The sequence below is a fragment of the Phyllostomus hastatus genome, unplaced genomic scaffold, assembly GCF_019186645.2.
Source record: "Phyllostomus hastatus isolate PE091 unplaced genomic scaffold, TTU_PhHast_1.1 phas_scaffold_501, whole genome shotgun sequence".
Taxonomy (NCBI): Eukaryota; Metazoa; Chordata; class Mammalia; order Chiroptera; family Phyllostomidae; genus Phyllostomus; species Phyllostomus hastatus.
Window position 1 is genome coordinate 16,785,810 of NW_025334033.1, and position 21,396 is coordinate 16,807,205.

General features: G+C 41.6%; 1 protein-coding gene and 1 pseudogene across 1 annotated transcript in view; both read right to left on the reverse strand.

Moving 5' to 3' along the window:
* Positions 1-18,774, reverse strand: part of USP50 (ubiquitin specific peptidase 50) — a 31,750-nt gene extending 12,976 nt beyond the window's left edge. Inside the window, exons 1-6 of the mRNA XM_045822713.1 lie at positions 18,722-18,774; positions 16,785-16,979; positions 16,319-16,514; positions 13,204-13,413; positions 11,604-11,746; positions 6,771-6,903 (exon numbers count right to left, since the gene is read on the reverse strand). Of these exons, the coding sequence (XP_045678669.1) occupies positions 6,771-6,903; positions 11,604-11,746; positions 13,204-13,413; positions 16,319-16,514; positions 16,785-16,979; positions 18,722-18,774 (930 nt within the window). The remainder of the gene's footprint in view (positions 1-6,770; positions 6,904-11,603; positions 11,747-13,203; positions 13,414-16,318; positions 16,515-16,784; positions 16,980-18,721) is intronic.
* Positions 2,082-2,547, reverse strand: LOC123808312 (annotated as a pseudogene).
* Positions 18,775-21,396: the final 2,622 nt, after the last annotated feature.

Below are 21,396 nucleotides of genomic sequence, written 5' to 3' on the forward strand. Positions count from 1 at the left end.
AAGCACAAGGGAAGAAGGTATGCCTGTCATGCAAAACCTTCCCTCAGAGGGAAGAGCGGGCCCAGATGTGTTTACAGGTGAGTTCTACCAAGCCATCAAGAAACTTTTCATTAGCAAACTTACACAATTTCTGTAGAAGAGGGGGGAAAAGCTCCTTTCACTCATGAGGTCAGTGTAACACCAAATTAGACCAAGACAATTCAAGGAAGAAAAGCACAGATCACTCTCATTCAAGAAGACAGATGCAAAAGTATTAAAATGTAGTAAACCAAATCCAGCAAAATGTATCTAAGACAATGAATAACAACCAAATGTACGGATCCCAGCAATGCAAGGGTAATAAAATTGGAAGAATTTTATTCTTCTAAATGTAATTGTAAATGTTACATTCTAAATGTTTTGTGTGTTTCTAAATGTAAATGTATTCTTATAAATGTAATTGACCGTATTAACAGATTAAAAAGGGTTCAAGAGAGCCATAGCATCTATATTATTGTGGGGGAGGGGGATTTAATAGATGTTAACACCTTTACAAATGCACAAAAAACTGTCAGCAAAACCAAAATAGAAGGAAGTACTTACTCATAACCTGATAAAGTGTAGCTGCTGAAAGCTTACAACAAGCATCACTTTCAATTATTCCCTTTACAATGAAGAAAAAAAAGGATACTTACTCTGGTGACTTAGAACCTGAGTTCACCTCCCCGCAGAAAACTCGGAAAAACCAATAGGGCTCAAGTTCACATTCATGAGACCCACAAGGATCTGAGAAACTACTACTGAAGTTCCAGTGAGCTCGGACTTGCCTGCCCCACAGCTCCACGTGTGGAGCAGCGACAATATGTGAATGAGGTTCATTTGCTAATGTTAAAGCATTGGCCCGAGAGGTAAGCATCTCACTCAGCACAGGGCTGAGGGCCTGCTGGCTGGCAGGTGTCATCTCATGCTCTCCCTCCGGCTTGCTCTACCTGGTCCCCACCTCCACGCACTCTCCCTGCACTTCGTTCCAGCCAGTGGGCGCCGTTGTCCCAGAAGCTGGAATAGCAGAGGGCTGGAATACCGGGGAAGAAAGGAGTTTGTTTTTATTGAGAGAACATTTGTTTATAACATTATACCAAGGGAGCAGGAGTGCCACATTATCATTCGACATCTATGTATATAAGATCCAGCACACATAACGCCCCATTTTTTTTACAAACTCTGTTAGTACAAAATCATAAGCGTGTGATTCTGTAACATAACGATATCACACGCAAGCACACCATAGGACATTTTAGGTGAAATGTTCAAATTAAAACTATAAATTATTACACCCATATTATTACGCTGCCAACCACACTCAAGCAGGTGTTACTTCTGCTGGAGCCTGTACTACATCACGCTTACCACTAATAGCCTAGTTTTTTTTTTTAATGCCATACATTTATTTACAGACACATCTTGTATGCTTTGGGGTGTTTTTTGCCATTTTATTATTTTTTAAAATTCTTTTAATTGTTGTTCAAGTACAGTTTTCTCCCTTTTTCCCCCACCCCAGCCCTCCCCACCTGCCTACCGTTTCCACCCCATGGCCCCCCGTTATTGCCCATGTGCCCTTTATACTTGCTCCTGCAAACCCTTCACCCTTTTCCCCTGAAATTCTCTCCCCTCTCCCCTCTGGTCACTATCAGTCTGTTCTCTACTTCAGTGTCTTTGTTTATATTTTGCTTGTTTGTTTTGTTGATTAGGTTCCTGTTAAAGGTGAGATCATATGGTATCACATCTAGTATGTTAAATTCAACAGTTTAGACCTGGCTGGTGTGGCTCAGTGGATTGAGGGCCAGCCTAACAAACCAAAGGGTCACCGGTGTGATTCCCAGTCAGGGCACAGTCCTGGGTTGCAGGCCTCGCCCCCAGTGCTGGGCGCAGGAGAGGCAACCACATACTGATGTTTCTCTCCCTCTCTTTCTCCCTCCCTTCCCCTCTCTCTAAAAATAAAATAATAAAATCTTAAAAAAAACAGGCTGATCCATTTTTCAAACAGACTACACCTCTTTAAATGGTCCTCCTCATATCTGTTGCATAGATTACCTAAAGCATTCTTATTTTTTAAGCAGTTGGTGTCTTACTACAAAGAAAGGTGCAACAAATCCAGGTTCAAACACAAGACCATCATAGCTAGTAACTGCGACTTGTTTTCCACTGAAAATGTCAAATTCTTCCCTGGACCCTCCTCCTAATGGCTCCTACAAACCACAGAGGCTGTGAACCTCCGAATGCTCAGTCCCAACACTCCGCTGTTGGAAGCCGCGAAAGGCACAGAAACTGAAAGCGGAGGAAATGGTGGGATCACACTAAGTCCTTTTTAGGGGACTTAGCTTGATCCCACCGTAGCTTAGCTTAGGGGCATGAGCTTGCTCCCCTTTGTGCCAGGACAGAAAGGGAAAAGTCTAGTTGCCATCTGTCACCATACGACTGACCCGCCTTATTCCCCCAAACTCCACCAGCTCTCTCCCTCTGGTAACCACCAGTCACGTTGCTTTCCATGGTGGCGGTGCTAATTTCCATCCCTACCAACAGTGCATGCACAAGGGCTCCCTTTTCTCCGCATCCTACTCCGTGCTTGTTTTTCTTGTCTTTTTGATGACATTTTAGTAAATGTGAGGTGATATCTCAATGTAGTTTTAATGGCCTCTCCCTAATAATTAGTGGTGTTGAGGATTTTTTCATGCGACAATTGGCCATATGTATATCATTTTTAGGAAAAGGTTTATTCAGATCCCCTGCCCATGTTTAAATCAGGTTGTTTTGTTTTATTTGGTTCCTGAGTTGTGTGAGTTCTGTAAATATTTTGTATATTAACTCGTATTAGATTTGCAAATATCTTTTCCCATTCAGGAGGTTTCCTTTTCTTTTTGCTGATAGTTTCCTTTGCTGGGCAGAAGCTTTTTAGTTTGATGTGGTCCCACTTGTTTATTTTTGCTTCTGTTTCCCTTGCGGTTAGAGTCACATCCACAAAAACAACACTAAGTCTGATGTCAGGCAGCTTGCTGCCTATGCTTTCTTCCATGTGTCTTACGATTTCAGGTCTTATGTTCAAGTCTTTAATCCATTTTGAGTTAATTTTGTGTATGATGTAAAATAGAGGTCTATTTCGTTCTTTCGCATGGGGCTGTCCAGATTCCCCAGCACCATTTACTGAAGAGACTGGCCTTTCTCCACGGTTTGTTCTTGGCTCCTTCCTTGTAAATGTGTTGCAGTGAGAGAGGCCGTTTGCTACCAGGAGCTCAGCCCAAGGGCAGGTTCCAGTCTGGCACACAACTAGGGGCCACTGGAGGTGCTTTCAGGGAACATGAGCTGGTGGGGACCATCTTTGTGCTCTCCCTCTGCCTTTCTCCAGCTCACCATTATCTTCCAGAAAGGACTTACACCCTCCTCTGGTGCCTTACTTTTGCAGCGGCTGCCGGGGAACAGCACTACTTTGCCTGGCTCTGGTGGCCCAAGAGGCTTACACCTGTGGGTCTCATAGCACCTTAACCAACAGAGAAAAAGTTCTTAAACTGCTACCACCCTCAAGGCACAAGAGGCAACAGATCCAGGAGCTCTTTCTGTGAAAGTACCCAATGAGTTTATCATCATAACCATCCAAGAGACAGACTTCTAATTAGACACATCTATGGGCTGACTATCCTTTCCAGAGACCTCACAGGTAGGCACTATCTTTCCACTGTCCCCTGACCCTGCTCAGAATGCCAGGATTGCCCTGAGGGGAGATTTTACACCCTGATTTTTGTGGCTGTCATCCAGGGGATTCCCCTCGGTTGCCCCGTTCTGATGGCCAGAGGAGCTTGTGTTTTTGGGTCTTGTGGGACTGTAGGGATTGTAACAATTGGAGAATTTTTTTTTTAATCTTCATCTGAGGACATGCATATAGGGGAGAGAAAGGGAGAGAGGGAGAGAAACATTTCTGCTAGAAAAATAGCAATCAGTTGCCTCCTGCACATGCCTCAACTGAGAACAGAACCCGCTACCCAGGCATGTGCCCTAACCGGGAATCAAACCTGTGACCTTTTAGTTTAAAGGACAATCCTCCAACCAACAGATCCACACCAGTCAGGGCACAGAGAGAGAAAGTCCTTGACAGGCTACCACCCCCAGGGCACTGAGCAGATAGCAGAGTGGAACACACTCTGTTTTTCTGTGCACAAGGCCTGTTTGCTTGTCTCAGAGCTTCAGCCTGAGGGGCAGGCTCTGGTTTGTCGCACAACACGGGTGAGCAGAAGTGCTGTCAGGGAACACAGGTGGGCGGACACCAGCCTTGCACTTTCCCTCTGCCTTACACACCTCACTGATATCTCCCAGAATGGAGCTTATACGCTAGTCTGGAGTCTCAACTTTTGTGACTGCTGCACAGGGCACACTTCAGATCACCTGGCTTACACTTGCAGTCTCACAGGGACGTACATACTCGCACACTTGAAAAGCTGCTGCCTGAAGGTGTGGCTTCCAATCGGCCTGAATCTAGGGCTGAGATGCTCCCCTTAGGCATGCTGATAAGTCCTGTCATACCCTCTGATACTTGGAGACATGAAAAATAATAGCCTGCTTGGACAATTACAAAAGTTTGAAAGACACCTAAGACTAGGGCAGAGTTGAACAGTTAGGTTCATCTCCTATACAAGGCCACTCACAAGAGGTGGCTGTTTTATCCAGTGCATAGAGACAGACCATCACAGAGAGTCAAGCAAAAAAAAAAAAAAATGAAGAAACAAAGGAATATGTTCCAAATGAAAGAGCAAGATAAAAACCTCAGGAAAAAACCTTAATGAGACAAAGATAAGTAATTTACCTGATAAAAAGTTCAAAGTGATGGTGAAAAAGATGGCCACTGAACTTGGGAAAAAACAGATGAACACAGTAAAAAATAGTTTAACAAAGAGATAGAAAACATAGGATAGTACCAAAGAGAAATCACAGTGCTGAAGAATGTCATAAATGAAGTAAAAAAGTACACTAGAAGTCTTCAACAGGCTAGATGAAACAAAAGAAAGGATTAGTGAACTCAAGAATGGCAATGGAGCTCCTCCCATCAGAGTAGCAAAATGAAAAAAGAATTTAAAAAGAATGACAATAGCTTAAGGGACTTATAGAACAACATCAAGTGGACTAACATTTGCATTGCAAGGGTTTCAGAAGTGAGAGAGAGAAAGAGGCAGAAAACTTATTTGAAGAAATAATGGCTGAAAACTCCCCTCCCCCTTTTCTTGAGAAAGAAAACAGATATCTAGATACAGAAGGCCCAAAAAGCTCCAAAAAAGATGAACCCAAGAGATACATGGGTTAAAAATCAAAAATTAAAGACAAGGAGAGGATCTTAAAATCAGCAAGAAAAAACCAATTTGTTACTATTAGGTAACCCCACTTCTCACCCCTAAGATTTTTGAGCAGAAACTTTTCAGTCTACAAGGGAGTAACACAATATATTCTATACATACTGGTGGACCTAGCCAGAGCAGTAAGATAAGAAAAAGAAATAAGAGATGTAATAATTGGAAAGAAAAACTGACATTTGCCCAGAAAATTGAAAATGTAAAAAATGGACAGTTTTAAGTATAATTTTGAAAACTGTGTTAAGGTAAATCCAAGCTTTGATATGATAATATAGAAGAATGTCTTCATGAACTTTGCAGAGGACAGCCTGTGCCACATGCCTGCGTCATTTAATCTAATTCCCACAACAAACCTGTAAGGCGATATATAAGAAACAGGTCAAAGAGTCCCAGATCATGTAACTGGTAAGTGGCAGAGTCACATTTTAGTGATCTCACTCACTAAACTGAGATCTACTTTTTTAACAAAGTGTACGTGCTCTTACTCTCTTTCTTTCCCTTTATGTATATGTGCTTTATATGTATATATACATACACACTGTGCACATATATGTGCTCTTAATATATGTATATGTGTATATATTATGGTCTCAGTGTGTACATATATCATATATATGTATATGTATATACACATCCACTCTTAATATATCATATATAAATCCAAATAATTCTTGACAAATGTAGGTAGGTAGGTAGGTAAATATTCCTTCTCTCTACATACCACAGCACATCCCTTAATATATTGCCACATGATATTTCATCTATAACACAGGACTTAAAAATAATTGTACCTACTCCATAGAATTGTTAAAAGAATTAAAAGTGAAAACACAAGTTAAGTACTTAACACAGTGCCAGGCTGAATACATGATAGCTATTGCTATTATTAATTACTATCTATATAGTAAATGATTTGGTATGAAGTATACCCTATGCTTTCTTTCCTTCTAGGAATCCTCAATGATGAGAGTTGGCATAGAGTCAAAGGGAACTCTGGGGGTTTTATACATACATACATACATAGGACTGGGTGTATACAGGCAATGCCTCTGTGACTATGACATACATAGTGTTTGAGGCTTTGGCTATAGAGTGGCTCATGATAATTCAACATACAGCTATTGGAACCAACGTCTGCTGCTTCAATTCCTAGATCTGAAAATGTTCCTAGATCTTAAGTAACCCTTGAGTGGAGGAAAGTGTGAAGGCTATGATCAGGACCTTTTTTTTTCAGTGCTCTACTGTTCAAGGTCAAAGCAGGGAGTTTCCAGTCTCTATATTTTGTTTTACAAAGGAATCTATAGGAGAATCCACAGAAAGAAGGAATAGGAATTTAAGCAGGTAATTCTACAGTTTTCTTTAAATTTGTGTTATATTAAATAGTTGTAGCATTTTACTCACCACCACTGCACAGAGGTTATACTTAGGGTGTTTCCGAAAAATTGGACAGATGTAAGGAGTCAGGTCCAAGTTAGTGAGTGGGTAATGAATATCTGTTCTCAGTTTCTTTTTCATTTTACCCAGAATGTCAAACCTAGAGAGAAAACACATGTGTGAAATAAAAGTAAGCTTGTGAACAACCCACGAATGAAGTCCACATACCTTGACAAATTCTAAGTATAGTTTAAAGTAATTTCTTGGAAAGATTATTTGGTGCAGACCTGTACACAAATTTTTTTCTTATCTACCTATGTTCAGAATCTCCACATCCACAGGCCTCGCCAAAACTGAGACTGGAGAGACCCAAGAGCTTGAGTCAGGGTGTGAGCAGTGTAGAGTCAATCCAGTGGGAGAGAAAGAAGGGGGAAAGCCAGGCAGGGCATCAGGGGAGTAGAAATCACACTGGTAACTTCCTGGATACTTCACTCCAGCTGATGCTGTTCACTCTCACCAAGCTGGCTCAGCTTTCCTTTTCTTGGTTGTAGCACACATTGTCTTGGCAGTGTCCTGTTTTCCAGCTCTGAGGTTTTAATATATCTTTAACAAGGTAAAATTTTGTGAAACCCTGGTCACATTCTTTATTGCTATTTAGATCACCAGTTCCCAAAGCTGAGCCTGTACCAAAATCACCCTGCAACCTCTTTAAAAATAAGTTATGTTCATTTTGGAAAAATAGCTGATTTAGGCCTTGGGCAGGAAAATTCCTGGGTGAATTTGAGATATTTTTGTGTCAGAAAGCAAGAAACCTTGTTTTCTGCTGTGTGACCCAGCAATCCTATGCCTAGGTATCATATGAAAAGAAATGAAAACATACATCCACATAAAAACCTACATGCTATGGTTCCAAAGGGGACCACACCAAGACACATCATAATTAAAATGCCAAAGGTTAAAGATAAAGAGAGAATCTTAAAAGCAGCAAAAGAAAAGCAAATAATTACCTACAAAGTAATTCCATAGATTGTCAGTTGATGTGCCAAGACAAAAAAAATATGGCCCAATCAGAGAACAGATCAAAGCTCCAAAAATAGAACTAAGTGATGAAGAAACAGCCAACTTATCAGGTGCAGAGTTCAAAACACTAGTAATCAGGATGCTTACAGAAATGGTTGAGTATGGTCACAAAATATAGGAAAAAGTGAAGGCTATGAAAAGTGAAATAAAGGAAAATCTATGGGGAACCAACAGTGATGGGAAGGAAACCAGGACTCAAATCAAGGGTTTGGAGCTGAAGGAAGAAATAAACTTTCAACCAGAACAGAATGAAGAAACAAGAATTCAAAAAAATCAGGAGAGCTTTAGAAACTTCTGGGACAACTTTAAATGTTCCAACATCGAATCATAGGGTTGATGAAGGGCAAGACATGGAAAACTTATCTGAAAAAATAATGAGGAGAACTTCCCCAATCTAGCAAAGGAAAGGGAGTCCAGGATGCTCAGAGAGTCTCAAAGAAGTTGGACCCAAGGAGGAATACACCAAGACACATCATAATTACATTGATCAAGATTAAAGAGGAGAGAATCTTAAAAGCAGCAAGAGACAAGGAGACAGTTACCTACAAAGGAGTTCCCATTAGACTGTCAGCTGATTTCTCAAAAGAAACTTTGCAGGTACGAAGGGGCTGGAAAGAAGTATTTGAAGTCATGAAAGGCAAGGACCTCCATGTAAGATTACTCTATCCAGAAAAACTATCATTTAGAGTGGAAGGGCGGACAAGGTGTTTCCCAGATAAGGTCAAGTTAAAGGAGTTCATTATCACCAAGCCCTTATTATATGAAATGTTAAAGGGACTTATCTAAGAAAAAGAAGATCAAAGATATGAACATTAAAATGACAATAGACTCACAACTATTAACAACCTAACCTAAAACAAAAAGAAAAACAAAAACAAACTAAGCAAACAAGTAGAACAGGAACAGAATCACAGAAATGGAGATCACATGGAGGGTTATCAGTGGGGAGGGGGTGGGGGGAGAATGGGGGAAAAGGTACAGGGAGTAAGTGTAATTGGTAGGTATGAAATAGACAGGGGGAGGTTAAGAATAGTATGGGAAATGAAGAAGCCAAAGAACTTACATGTACAACCCATGGACATGAACTAAAGGTGGGAGATGCAGGTGGGATGGGAGGAGGGATTGCAGGGCAGAGGGGAATAAAGAGGAGAAAATGGAACAACTGTAATAGCATAATCGATAAAACATATTTTTAAAAGACTCTCAGTTGATTTCTCAAAAGAAACTTTGCAGGCTAGAAGGGACTGGCAAGAAGTATTCAAAGTGAGGAAAAGCAAGGACCTACAACCTAGATTACTCTACCCAGCAAAGCTATCATTTAGAAAGGAAAAGCAGATAAAGTGCTTCCCAGACAAGTAAAACTGAAGGAGATCACCATCACCAACACATTATTATATGAAGTGGTAAAGGGAATTATGTAAGAAAAAAAAGATTAAAAAGATGAACATTAAAATGGCAATATATTCATAACTATCAATAATTGACTCCAACTAACAAACTAAGCAAACAAGCAGAACAGGAACAGAATCAAAGATATGGAGATCATTTAGAGGGTTATCAGTGGGGAGAGGGAAAATGGGGTAAAAGTACAGGGATTAAGAAGCATAATTGGTAGGTACAAAATAGACAGGGAGGTGTTAAGAACAGTATAGGTAATGGAGAAGCCAAAGAATTTATATGCATGACCCACGGACGTGAACTAAGGAGGGACTGCTAGAGAGAATGGGGGGTTACTAGGTGGAGGAGGGCAAAGGGAAAAAATTGGGACAACTGTAATAGTATAATCAATAAAATATAGTTCAAAATCTATTTGCTAATGTTTATACAACAGTATTCACATCTGCCTCAAACTGGAAACAACTCAAATATTCATCAGCTGGTGAGTGGAAAAATAATGCGGTATATTCATAAGAGTGAATACTTCTCAGCAATAAAGAGGAAGGAACCCCTGCAACATGTCGCAACATGGATTAATCTCATAAATTTTATACTAAGTGAAAGAAGCCAAAATCAAAAGGCTACATATGATATAATACAGGACGTTCTGGCCAAGGAACAACTCTAAGGATGGAAGTCAGATAGGAAGTTTCCAGGGGCTGGATGAGGGAGAAGATATTGATTACCAAGGAGCAAGAGCAAACTTTCTGGTGTGATGGAAATAGTCTATACATTGGCTCTGATGGTTACATGTCTGTGTGCATTTTAAAAAATTCATGGATCTGTACCTCTGAAGAGGATGACTTTTGTACATGTAATTACACTAAACTAACTAACTAATGAGGTAACAGGAGCAGGCTCAAAGCAGCTCTCACGGGCCAACTTCAAACAATTTGAACATCAAGAACAGTGGTAGTCATGGATAATACACATGTTAGGGTTAAGCATCCACAGGGCCAGAGTGGCAGCAGCCACAGAGGGGAAACAATACCTTCAAATGGCGAGCCCCTGCAGCCACTACCTCACCTGCGGGGTCGCACATAACAGCACCCAGAGTGGGATGAACTTCCATGATGCGCCTCCTGATGCAATGTGATGACAAGTACACAGTGTCGCCTACACAGGATTCTTGCTAACATTTTTTTTTTTAAAGTTTAGCCCTGATCTAATCATGGGGAAATAATTAAATAAATCCAAAATGGGGACAAATCTAAACAATGAGCTCCTCAAAGGCACAATATGAGAACAAAGAGTTAAACATGTAAAAAGAGGGAAAGGCTGTTCTAGATTTAAAGAGACAGCCCCATGCATGTATGACATTTGACTGGGTCCCAGATTAGAAAAAAAGTTATGAAGACATTTTGGGGGTGGGGAATTTACATATGGAATGTATCTTAGGGGCTATAAAGTTATGGTCAAATTTGTGGGGCGTTATAATGATGGTGCGATTGCGCAGGAGAATATCCTTACGTTCAGGTGATACATGGCGAAGTATTTAAGCAGAACTGCCATGGTGTTTGCATCTTTTTTCTGATGGTTCAGCTGAAAAAATGGAAGGGAGGGAAGGAAGGAGGAGAGGAGAAAGAAAATGTGGCAAAGTGTCACCAGCTAATGAAGATTTTGGGGCATGTGGGTATTCATCAAAGAAGTTTTCAGCTTTTTGGTAGATTTGAAAGTTTTAAAAATAAAAATTGGTGTGGGGAGCTAAAAATTAAAATAGCAATGCTTAGATTCTGCCTCAGACCTATGGAATCAGAATCCACAACAGTGGGAATTTAATTTTTAAAAGCACTCAGAGTGAGCACCAAACATCTACTAGCAGCTGAATAAACACAATATGATATACACACAGTGGAATATTATTCAGCCATAAAAAGGAGTGAGCTTCTGGTACGCATGGATGAAACCTGAAAACATTAGCTAAGTGAAGTGGTCCAGCAAAAAGGGTGATGTTGTATGAGTCCACTTGCATGAAGTACCTAAAATAGGCAAATTTATAGGCACAGAAAGTAGATTAGAGGTTACCTGGGACTAGGGGGATGAGAAATGGGGAAGTTTTGCTTAATGGGTACAGAGTTTCTGTTTGGAGTGGTGAAAAGATTCTGGAAAGAGTGGTGACTGACTGTTGTACAGCACTGTGAATGTAATTAATACAATGAAGTACACACTAAACGTGGCTAAAATGGCAAATTTTATGTTCTGTTTTATCACAAATTTTAAAAAGTTCATGTCACGTATTGGATACCCCTAAATTGTTCACTGTAAGTGAACAATTGCATGGATTTGAATTATATCTTGATAAAGCTGTTCAAAAATCTGCCCACGAAATGTCAAAATCCATACCTTTTTAAGTGAAAAATCATTATTTTTGGCGCTTTGGAAATGCTGGCCCTCAACACTGTTTCTTGCTTCGTTTCACAAAAGGAACAATGAATTTGATTGTTCAAGGTCAGAGTGTCTTGTTGGAAAAAGCATTGGAGACAGTCCTGTTGAGATAAAAAGCTTTCGGTGACCAAACGGATGGATCAAACTGCAGCCTGGACTCCACGTCAGAACTTCGGAAGAGCTCTGTAAAGGGAGTCCTTGCTGCGTCGCTCGGCTTTGACAGTCTGGGAGACACCAGCGTCCCAAGCTGCAGCCTGCACACGTGTAAAATCTACCTGGCAAAGGAGGTGCTTCCTCCTCACTTCCGTTACCGAAATGGATCCACGTGCCCACCACACTCGTAATGTCCTGATCAGCATTGTAACATTTCTGGTTTACTTCAGAATGATACTAACTGGGAGTTTCCCTCTAGCAAGTGAGTCAGCTGTGTTACATTGTCCATTTCATCACAGCAGTGATCTGGGGACTGAACAACGACCACACTGCAGAGTTCTGAGGCGGCCCATGATAAAGCGAGACAACAGGACAGAATGAGATCCTGTGCCCACAGGGGACAGCAGACACCCTCCATGCAGCCACGCACCCCCAGCTCTGTAAACTGTTAACCTAGAGAAGAGGAGGCACACAGACTCTGTTTTCAGTAGACACGCCAGCACCTCACTTAGAGTCTTCGGAATTCGTTTCCAGCCATTGTTAGCAATTTGATCTGAGAACAAGTCCAGTTCTGAGTAAGAAGTGGGATTCTAGTCTCCAGTTGTGGTAAATGTGTTCTATTCTACAAAGAAACGTGTTGCTTCCTGCCTCCTAACTGTTTCCTGCCTTCTGCCACCACCCCCTCTGTCTACAGATTGACTTTTGATATTACGGTGAAGAAAATTTAAGAGGTAAACTGAGGCACTAGATTCCATTCTATTTTCCCAACACAATTCACAGCTTTTATCTAAAATGTAAGAGCTCAAGCCCTGGCTGGTGTGGCTCACTGAACTGAGTGCCAGCCTGCAGACCAAAGAAAGGGTCACTGGTTCAATTTTCAGTCTAGGGCACAGGCCTGGGATGCAGGCCAGGTCCCCAGTAGGGGGCACATGAGAGGCAACCACACATTGGTGTTTCTCTCCCTCTCTTTGTCCCTCCTTTCCCCTCTCTAAAAATAAATAAATTTTTTAAAAAGCTTTTAAAAAGAGCTCAAGACAGAGTCAGAATCTTATATCTAGTTCCCCAAATGGACCTACAGACCTCTTAGGTAAGGAAGGACCATAACATTTTTGCAAGAAAGTACAAATTCCCTGTATGCACCTAGCCATGACAATGGATCAAATAAACCCCGTTTATCTTCTCCATTTCACAATAAGGCTGTTTCCTTGAGTACATAGATACACAACTGAATTCACAGTAACTCTCAGCTGAGTGTCACTTTTCCATAACATCATCACAGCATCCAATGTTCTAAAAAGTTATAAAGCAGCCCCTTCCATACTAGAAAATACAGGAAACTGCTCTAGGAAAGTCCAGGGCCAGGATAAAGCCAGACAAGAAGGCATCCCGGGACAGGAGTCCCTACCTGAAGAGAGCACTTGTACTCCGATGGGATGGGGAGGGAGAGGACTGTGAAGGCTTCATTCTTGTAGGTGCAGTTCTCACACTTTAAACACATGACGCTGTAGCTGAGCTGCCCTTCAAAGAGCCGGGTGACGATGGAGGACTCACTGGCGATTGCCTTCCGACAGCATCTTGGAACAGACCTTTTCTCACAGGATCGTATTCGGTGGCACTAAGTTGAGGAACAAATTGGCCCCAAATCAGCTACTGGTTATCAACAAATTATTTCCCAGAAGGACTTGATTTTTTCTATCAGAACAATGCACTGCTGCCAGAAACCATGTTGTGGATTCAGACGATAAACACAATAAGATCTTCGTAGGAGCGTATGTTACGTATGTTATATGTGACTTCGGATAATTCAGTTATGTCCCTCCTTCAGCGAAGCTGAGGGATGATGATTCCCTAACCTGGTGAAACACACGACCACGACTCCACAAGCTGACAGCCTAGGATGATGTGACACAGGGTCCTGGGGGCAGTTTTTCCTGGAAGAGTCACCAGGGAAGCTGTTAAACCAGCTTTGGTCATGCAAGCTGATCTAGAAGTAAAGTCAAGGAATTTGACCTCCCTGTGGGTCCCTTCAGGTGATGTCCCCTAGCCACTTCTTTTAATAGAAAATGCTTTTTATTTTTATTTAAAAATTTTTAAAAATAAATGAACAGTTTGCATTTAACATCATTTTGTATTAGTTTCAGGTGTACAGCATAGTGGTTAGACAACTGCATACTTCACAAAGTGCTCCCCCGGTATCTTCAGTACCCACCTGGCACTGTGCGTAGTTACTACAATATTATTGACTATGTTCCCTATGCTGTACTTTACATCCCCATGACTATTCTGTAACTACCAATCTGTACTTCTTAATACCTTCACCTTTTTCATCCAGTCCCCTGACCCGTCTCCCCTCTGGCAACCATCAGCCTGTTCTCTGTACCTATGAGTCTGTTTCTATTTTGTTTATTCATTTATATTGTTTCTTAGATTCCACATACAAGTGAAATCATATGGTGTTTGTCTTTCTCTGATTTGCTTAGTTCATTTAGCGTAATACCCTCTAGGGCCTTCTATGCTGTCACAAAGGTAAGACTTCATTCCTTTTTATGGCTGAGTAATATTCCATTGTGCAAATATACCACAATTTTTTATCCACTCATCTACGATGGGCCCTTGGGTTGCCTTCATGACTTATCTATTATAAATAATGCTGCAATGAACATAGGGGTGCATATATTCTTTTGAATTAATGTTTCAGGTTTCTTTGGATATATACCTGGAAGTGGAATTGCTGGGTCATAAGGCAGTTCCATTTTTAATTTTTTGAGGAAAAAATTTTCCACAGTGGCTGCACCAATATGCATTCCCACCAAAAGTGCACTAGAGTTCCCCTTTCCCCACATCCTCGCCAGGACTTGTGGTTTGTTGATTTACTGATGACAGCCATTCTGACAGGTGTGAGGTGATATCTTATTGTGGTTTTATTTGCATCTCTACGTTAATTATTCCAGCATCTTTTCACCTGTCCATTGGCCATCTGTATGTCTTCTCTGGAGAAGTGTCTATTCAGAGAAAACACTTTTTAAAAAGAGCAAATCTTAAATCCTTAAGGCAGCCTGATGTAACGAGCCTCCTGCCTGACGTGAACCTCTTATAGCTTGCAGTCAGGAACAGCATGGCCGGGAGCACGCCCTGACTTTTCAGTGACTTGATGCATTTGGAAGACACATCAGCTCCCGTCAGCTCTACGTTGGAGCTGTGCACCCTGCTCCATCTTCCCTCCTCCTTCATCACACCCTGCTGCTTAGGCCTCCTCCCCTGACAGTAGTTTAATGACTGCAATTCCAACTTTGGCCTCGGGAACGGGGATGTTATTTATTTCAGATGAGTTGACAGAGAGGACCCATGTGATTTCATTGACCACCACCTCACCTCTGGCTAAAAATGTGTTGCCACGAATATCCTGTTAGAAGTAAAAATAAACATGAAACTGAGGACTGCAGTTGAGAATGTAATGGCTGGTGTGTGATCTCTTAGGCTGAGTATTTCCTGGATGTCAGCGATGAGGTAAGCTAACATCACAAGGACACTGCTGGAAGTCAGGGACGTGTCTTTAGAGAGTGTGGGTCTCCCGCCAAGGCTGATGGCAGTGGTCTAGTAAATAAAGGCAAAAACCCTAGTAACCAGTGATTTAATGTTTTATTAAATGTATGTCCTGATTGAATGAGGAACTCGGGTTGGGCACGTTTGGTATGAAGATGGAACTTTGCAGTATACAGATGTGTCCTGTAATCTGATACTGAACTTAATAGTTTCTTGGGTTTGTAGTTACCAAGAACATTTATTTTAAGTTACTAAGAACAGTCATTTTAAGTTTAACATTATATTTAGAATTCTATATGTTATATTTCATGAGAGAGAGATATATATTTTAATATAATTTTCACTTTTTTTTTAATCTTCACCCAAGGACGTGCTCATCAATTTAGAGAGGGGAAGGGAAGAAGAGAGGGGGAGAGAGAGAGAGAAAGAAACATCCCTGTGAGAAAGAAACATTGATCGGTTACCTCGATGGTTGCCACTTGTACACACCCTGACTAGGGATCAAACCCACAGCCTAGGCATGTGCCTTGAGCAGGAATTGAACCTGCAACCTTTTCATTTATGGGATGATGCTCCAACTAACTGAGCCCCCCTGGCCAAGGCTGCAATTTTCACTTTTAAAAAACAGTCCATGCAGATGCAATTTACCAAGGGAACTAGATCAGCGGTTCCCACACCTTCTGATCACTGGAAGTTTGTGCCAAGCAAGCTTCCCAGAAGATAGCCGCAGACGTTCGAACTCCGTAACACTCGAGTGAGGGCCTTAGAATGTGTCTTTAAAATCTCCCTCGGTGATTCTGATGAGCAGCTGGGTTTGGTAAAGACAGACCTATTCAAATCCTAACTTGAATGTTCCCCCAGCACCTGTGCTTGGCACACAGTAGGCAATATTGACTGAACACATGAAGGAATGGAAAATAAAAGTTGCTGATAGAGCTGAATGTCTCTCCTATTTCAAGGCCATTCATTCTGCTTACCTTTTTCAGAGATTCATGAAGTTCATTCAGGACATAAATCAAGAATTCCTGAGCATCTTGTTGTGTCTTTTTCATAAATGCTGGGTAGAGGTTGCCAAGAGCTGAGAGAAATATTTCTGGTGAGACACAGTCTGTGTCTCCAAGCCACATGTCAGTCATGACGTAGGCGAAGGCAGTGGCAACCTTACTGCAGTCCCTTGGAAGAAAGAAGGCAGATGTTTCTGGCTGATTTAATGAAAGAAGGCACCTAAACACTCACACATGTGGCCATCAGACCACAGTCAGAGCTTCATTCACTTCTTGGCTGACCTTCCCAATTTATTCACCCAGGAAATGGTATCTGGGGTGCTGCAGCCTCTACTGACATGTTTAGCCCTTAATAGGGATTCCAGAAGGTTCCTTCCCTAACCTCACCTTGGGGGAGCAGCGGGAAAGGGCTGGACTGTAGGGAACACAACAGTCTTACTTTTGAAGAGCAGTAATGTACTTTCCAGAGAGAAAGTATTCCACCAGCGGTGAGATGCTGCAGAGACACTGTAGGATGGCGTTCATGTAGCACGTGTTGCCCAAGTTCCGCAGGCCGGTCACGCCCTGGAGGTGGGGCTGGTCCTCGTCAGCCTTGCTGACTGGCACGGTGTCATAGTGATCTGTGCACTCTGAACTGTGGTGCCACGGGGAAAGAAAGGAAAGCATTTTGAGGGAACAGAGTATGTACAGATATGACAGCAAGTCTCTCTCAACCTCATGACACAAAGAAGAGTTCCTAATGAGGTTTCTGCCAGACGAAACTAGTTCCCTAATGAGGACTGAAGTACTCAAACCTGGAGTCTAAAATTGCATTACTTAGTCCAGAACTCTTTGGACAGTGCTTGCAGCCAAACGAGCTGAGATTAAGTTTCTTCCTAAAACCAAACCAAGAAAATATCAGCTTTTCAGAATCCCAGAATCGCTTGGCTAAAAATGCAAACTTTCCCTCTAAATACCAAAGTATTTCCTTTTTCACAGGACAAGTAATTTAATTATTATTAGTAGTAATAATAAATTGTAGTTAATAATAGAAATAGCTGTCATGAAGTGAGCCTGGCAGTGTGTTAATACCTAGCACGTACTTTTCCATTTAGCTCTTTCAACAATTCTATGGAGTAGGTACAATGATTTTTAAATCCTGTGCTATAGAGGAAATATTATGGTTAAATGGTTTAGTCACTTGCCCATGGCAATGTATTAAGGGGTGTGCAGTGGTATGTAGAAAGAAGGAATATTCATCTACCTACCTACCTACCATCTGTCAAAAGTTATTTGGATTTAAGGGGGAGGTGGGGACTCATCAGAAGGTGAAGGGAGCAGCCAAAGAACATATACCCATAACCCATCAACACGATCAATGGTGGGGGATTGCCTGAGGGAGCATGCGGAGGCTGGGTGGAGGGGGACAGTGGGGGAAATTGGGATAACTCTAATAGCATAAATAATAAAATCTTTTTTTGCAAAAGGGTTATTTGGATTTCTACATCATATATTAAGAGTGTGTGTGTGTGTACACATACATATCTACAACATTGAGAGCATATCATATATATGTACTAAAAGCACATCTATATGTGTGTATTATATATGGGTGCATATACATATAAAACACACATATGCATAGAGAGGGGGAAAGAGAGTAAGAGCATAGACTCTGTAATCAATAGGGCTTAGTTTAAATCCTCGCTCTGCCACTTCCTAGTTACAAGATCTGGGACTTATATGCTGGTTTCTCACCTATAAGGCTACTTGCCGTGTGGGTTTGTTGTGAGCATTAGACCCAACGATGCAGGCCTGTGACAGACTACATTGCTAATGAGCTGTAACCGGAGCTATTTTTAAAGAAGTGACTGACCTAGGATATTTTTAAAGAAGTGAGAAGTCCCTAACAGCAGGGCTATAGAATGGCAGTGTTCGTGCGAATCTGGCAGACCCGCACAGTGGAGGGGACACTGTGGGCTCCCACGGAGCCTCCCCTCTCCACCGTTTTCTCTCATAACTTGGTTCTGTGCCAGGCAGCCCCGCATCTCTGTCCCTTCATGACTTGTCTTCCATCCACGTTATTTAACACTGGGTCTGCGTAAGATGGCGACCTCCCCTCAGCACCTCCACTTACAACTCTGCAAGTTTGAAAGGTGCTCACTCTTCCACGGAGGGTCACTTTCACTTTTATCTACCGATGTCCCTCTTCAGGAATATCTATTGGCTGGACATTAAATAATACCTTTCTTTGCTTTGGGGGGACCTCCAATGGGTCGGGTCTGCGGGAACCCTTCCAAATGTGGCATGCACCCCTGACTGCTTTAGCATGGCTTTCCCAACACATCCTCCCCCAAACTGGGATAATCTACAAAGCTGTAACAGAGAGAGGCTCACAGGACATAGTAGACACCGAAGTCATCTGCGGGGAAAGGCTGCTGTGAAGTCATTTTAGTGAAACCACTTTGGACTTTGCACTTCTATTCAGGAGCAACATCTAATCCTTTCAACTTCATTTCTCCAAGCCTGTTACCTTGACTTTTTTTGCTTGTGATGAACAATTTATATGTTCCTCCCCCCCTCCTCAGGAGCTGAAAACTGCTCTTTATCTGTACTTCAGTGACATTCCAACTTGGATTTCCTTTGCATCATAATTCTTTCCATTCATCTTCAATATTCTAGCATGTTGCCAGGAGATACTGTTACTTGGTGGCTTGAAAACTTTTAGCAGATTCACTTTCAAAGAATGAACTAAATATATAACACTTCTTCCTCCATCACTCAGTTTTTCTTGTGTATATTTATTTTTATTTTTATTTTTTAAAGTATTTATTTATTTATTTTTAGAAAGAGAGAGAGGGAAAGAGAGTGAGAGAAACATCAGTGTGTGGTTGCTTCTCACACACCCCCACTGGGGACCTGGCCCACAACCCAGGCATGTGCCCTGACCAGGAATCGAACTGGCAACCCTTTGGTTCACAGGCCAGCGCTCAATCCACTGAGCCACACCAGCCAGGGCTTCTTATGTATATTTATTAAACACACACACACACACAAGATTTACCACCCCTGAGTCAGTGGACACTGTGGTAACCCTGCCCACTCTGGGCATTCACCCACCCTCCCAGTGACCACCCTACTCATAGTGGGCTACAGGGGCTTTCTCTTCCCAGGGATGAAGGCAGTAGGAATTTGCTGCTTCCAAAACACACTGCATTGGGATGGACTGGATCATCGATCATAGTGCACACACCAAATCCTACTAGTGTTCCACGAAGGGCAAATACAAATAAAGCATTTGTCATAAAAGAATTTATAAGCTGAGAACTAGCAGAGCACACAACAATCTCCTGAGCTCTCATTTTCTTCATAGACAACTATGCTTCAGAAAGATCTTCAGTAGAGAGGGTTCCCCCACCCTCCACGCTCTACCTAGATGAAAAGGGGTCAGAGGACATGTGCAACCATGCAGCACGAGAGCAACCGGGTCGAGGAAGGGGTCTTGTGAGAATGGGGAGCCTCTGGAGCTCCAGAATGGCACCATCCTGTTCTTCCTTTGCTCTGAGCATCTGTAGGGCAATAGTTTTCAACTTTTCATCTCTTGGCACACATAAACTGACCAAAATTCTGCAGCACACACAAGAATATTCCTTTTTCCTCAAAAAATGTAGTTTTTTGGAAAAAAAAGTATAATTTTGATTCACTTGCACCAAACAGCTATTGTTGTATTGGCTGTTGTCATTTTTTATTTGACGGTCTAAGGGAAAGGAGGTCAGTGCCCCAGACAAAATAGTCAAGTATCACATGTTTTAAAAATTCCCACCCTGGCCAGCTTGCTCAGTTGGTTGAAGAACCATCCCATAGGCCAAAGGTTGTGGTTTCAATCCCAGGTCACAGCACATACCTAGGTTGTGGGTCCAGTCCCTGGTCAGGGCATGCACAAGAGTCAACTGATGAATGTTTCTCTCTCACATCAATGTTTCTTTCTTTAAAAAAATATTTATTTTTAGAGAGAGGGAAGGAAAGGAGAAAGAGGTAGAGAAACATCATTGTGAATGGAATCGGTGACCCTTTGCTTTGCTGGTTGATGTGCAACTGAGCCACACTGCTCAGGGCACTGTTCCTTCCTTCCCCTCTGTCTAAAACCAATAAAAATATATCCTCGGGTGCAGATTAAAAAATAATAAAATAAAAAAATATTGCGGCACACTGGTTGAAAATCACTGTTGTAGGGAGTAGGTAAAGAAACAGCCTTTAGAACCAAATTTGTCTTTCCTCAATTCTGCATCAGTTAAAAGAAGGGGATAATAAAAAATTCCAAAAATGTCAATGTCAGGAAAGATAAAGAAGGCTGATAATTATTCCAGGTTAAATAAAACTAGAGAAACAAGGCCAATGCAATACTCAATCCTGGATGGGATCCTGGATTAGGACAAAATTCCTATAAAAGTGTATTGTTGGTACAATTGATGAAGTCTGAACATGGGTTACAGATGAACAGTTTTATACCAACATTGAATCTTATGAATTTTATAAAACTGTACTGTTTATGAAAGACAATGTCCTCATTCTTAGGAGATACACACTGATGGACTTAGGGTCATGATATGTGCAGCCTGCTCTCAAATGACTCAGGACACCCACCGACACTAACACACACGCAGAAAGGAGGGAATGGGGAGTGATCAAGCAGTATGAAGCAAATAGAGCCGAATGTCAGCAACTTGTGGACCTGGGTGAAGGTGCACTGGAGTTCTTTGTAATACTCTGTTTGAAATTATCTCAAACTAAAAAGTTAAAAAAAAAAGAATGTAGATATACTTGTAATATGGATTTGTCTCCAACCATATTACTGGTAAGTCAAATAAGTTGAAGAGTTTTCCTGTAGTAGGCACACCATTTATGTCCACACGGTTTTAAAAACATATATGTATGCTCAGGCTACCCAGTCATTAAGAACAGTCATTCTTTGACATCTGGACAAGGGATCCTGGCAACCAGAGGCACTGACTCTTGCAGCTCCTTGACATTTGGTAGTTGCAGTCTATTTACAGAGGTGTTTCTTGAAATCA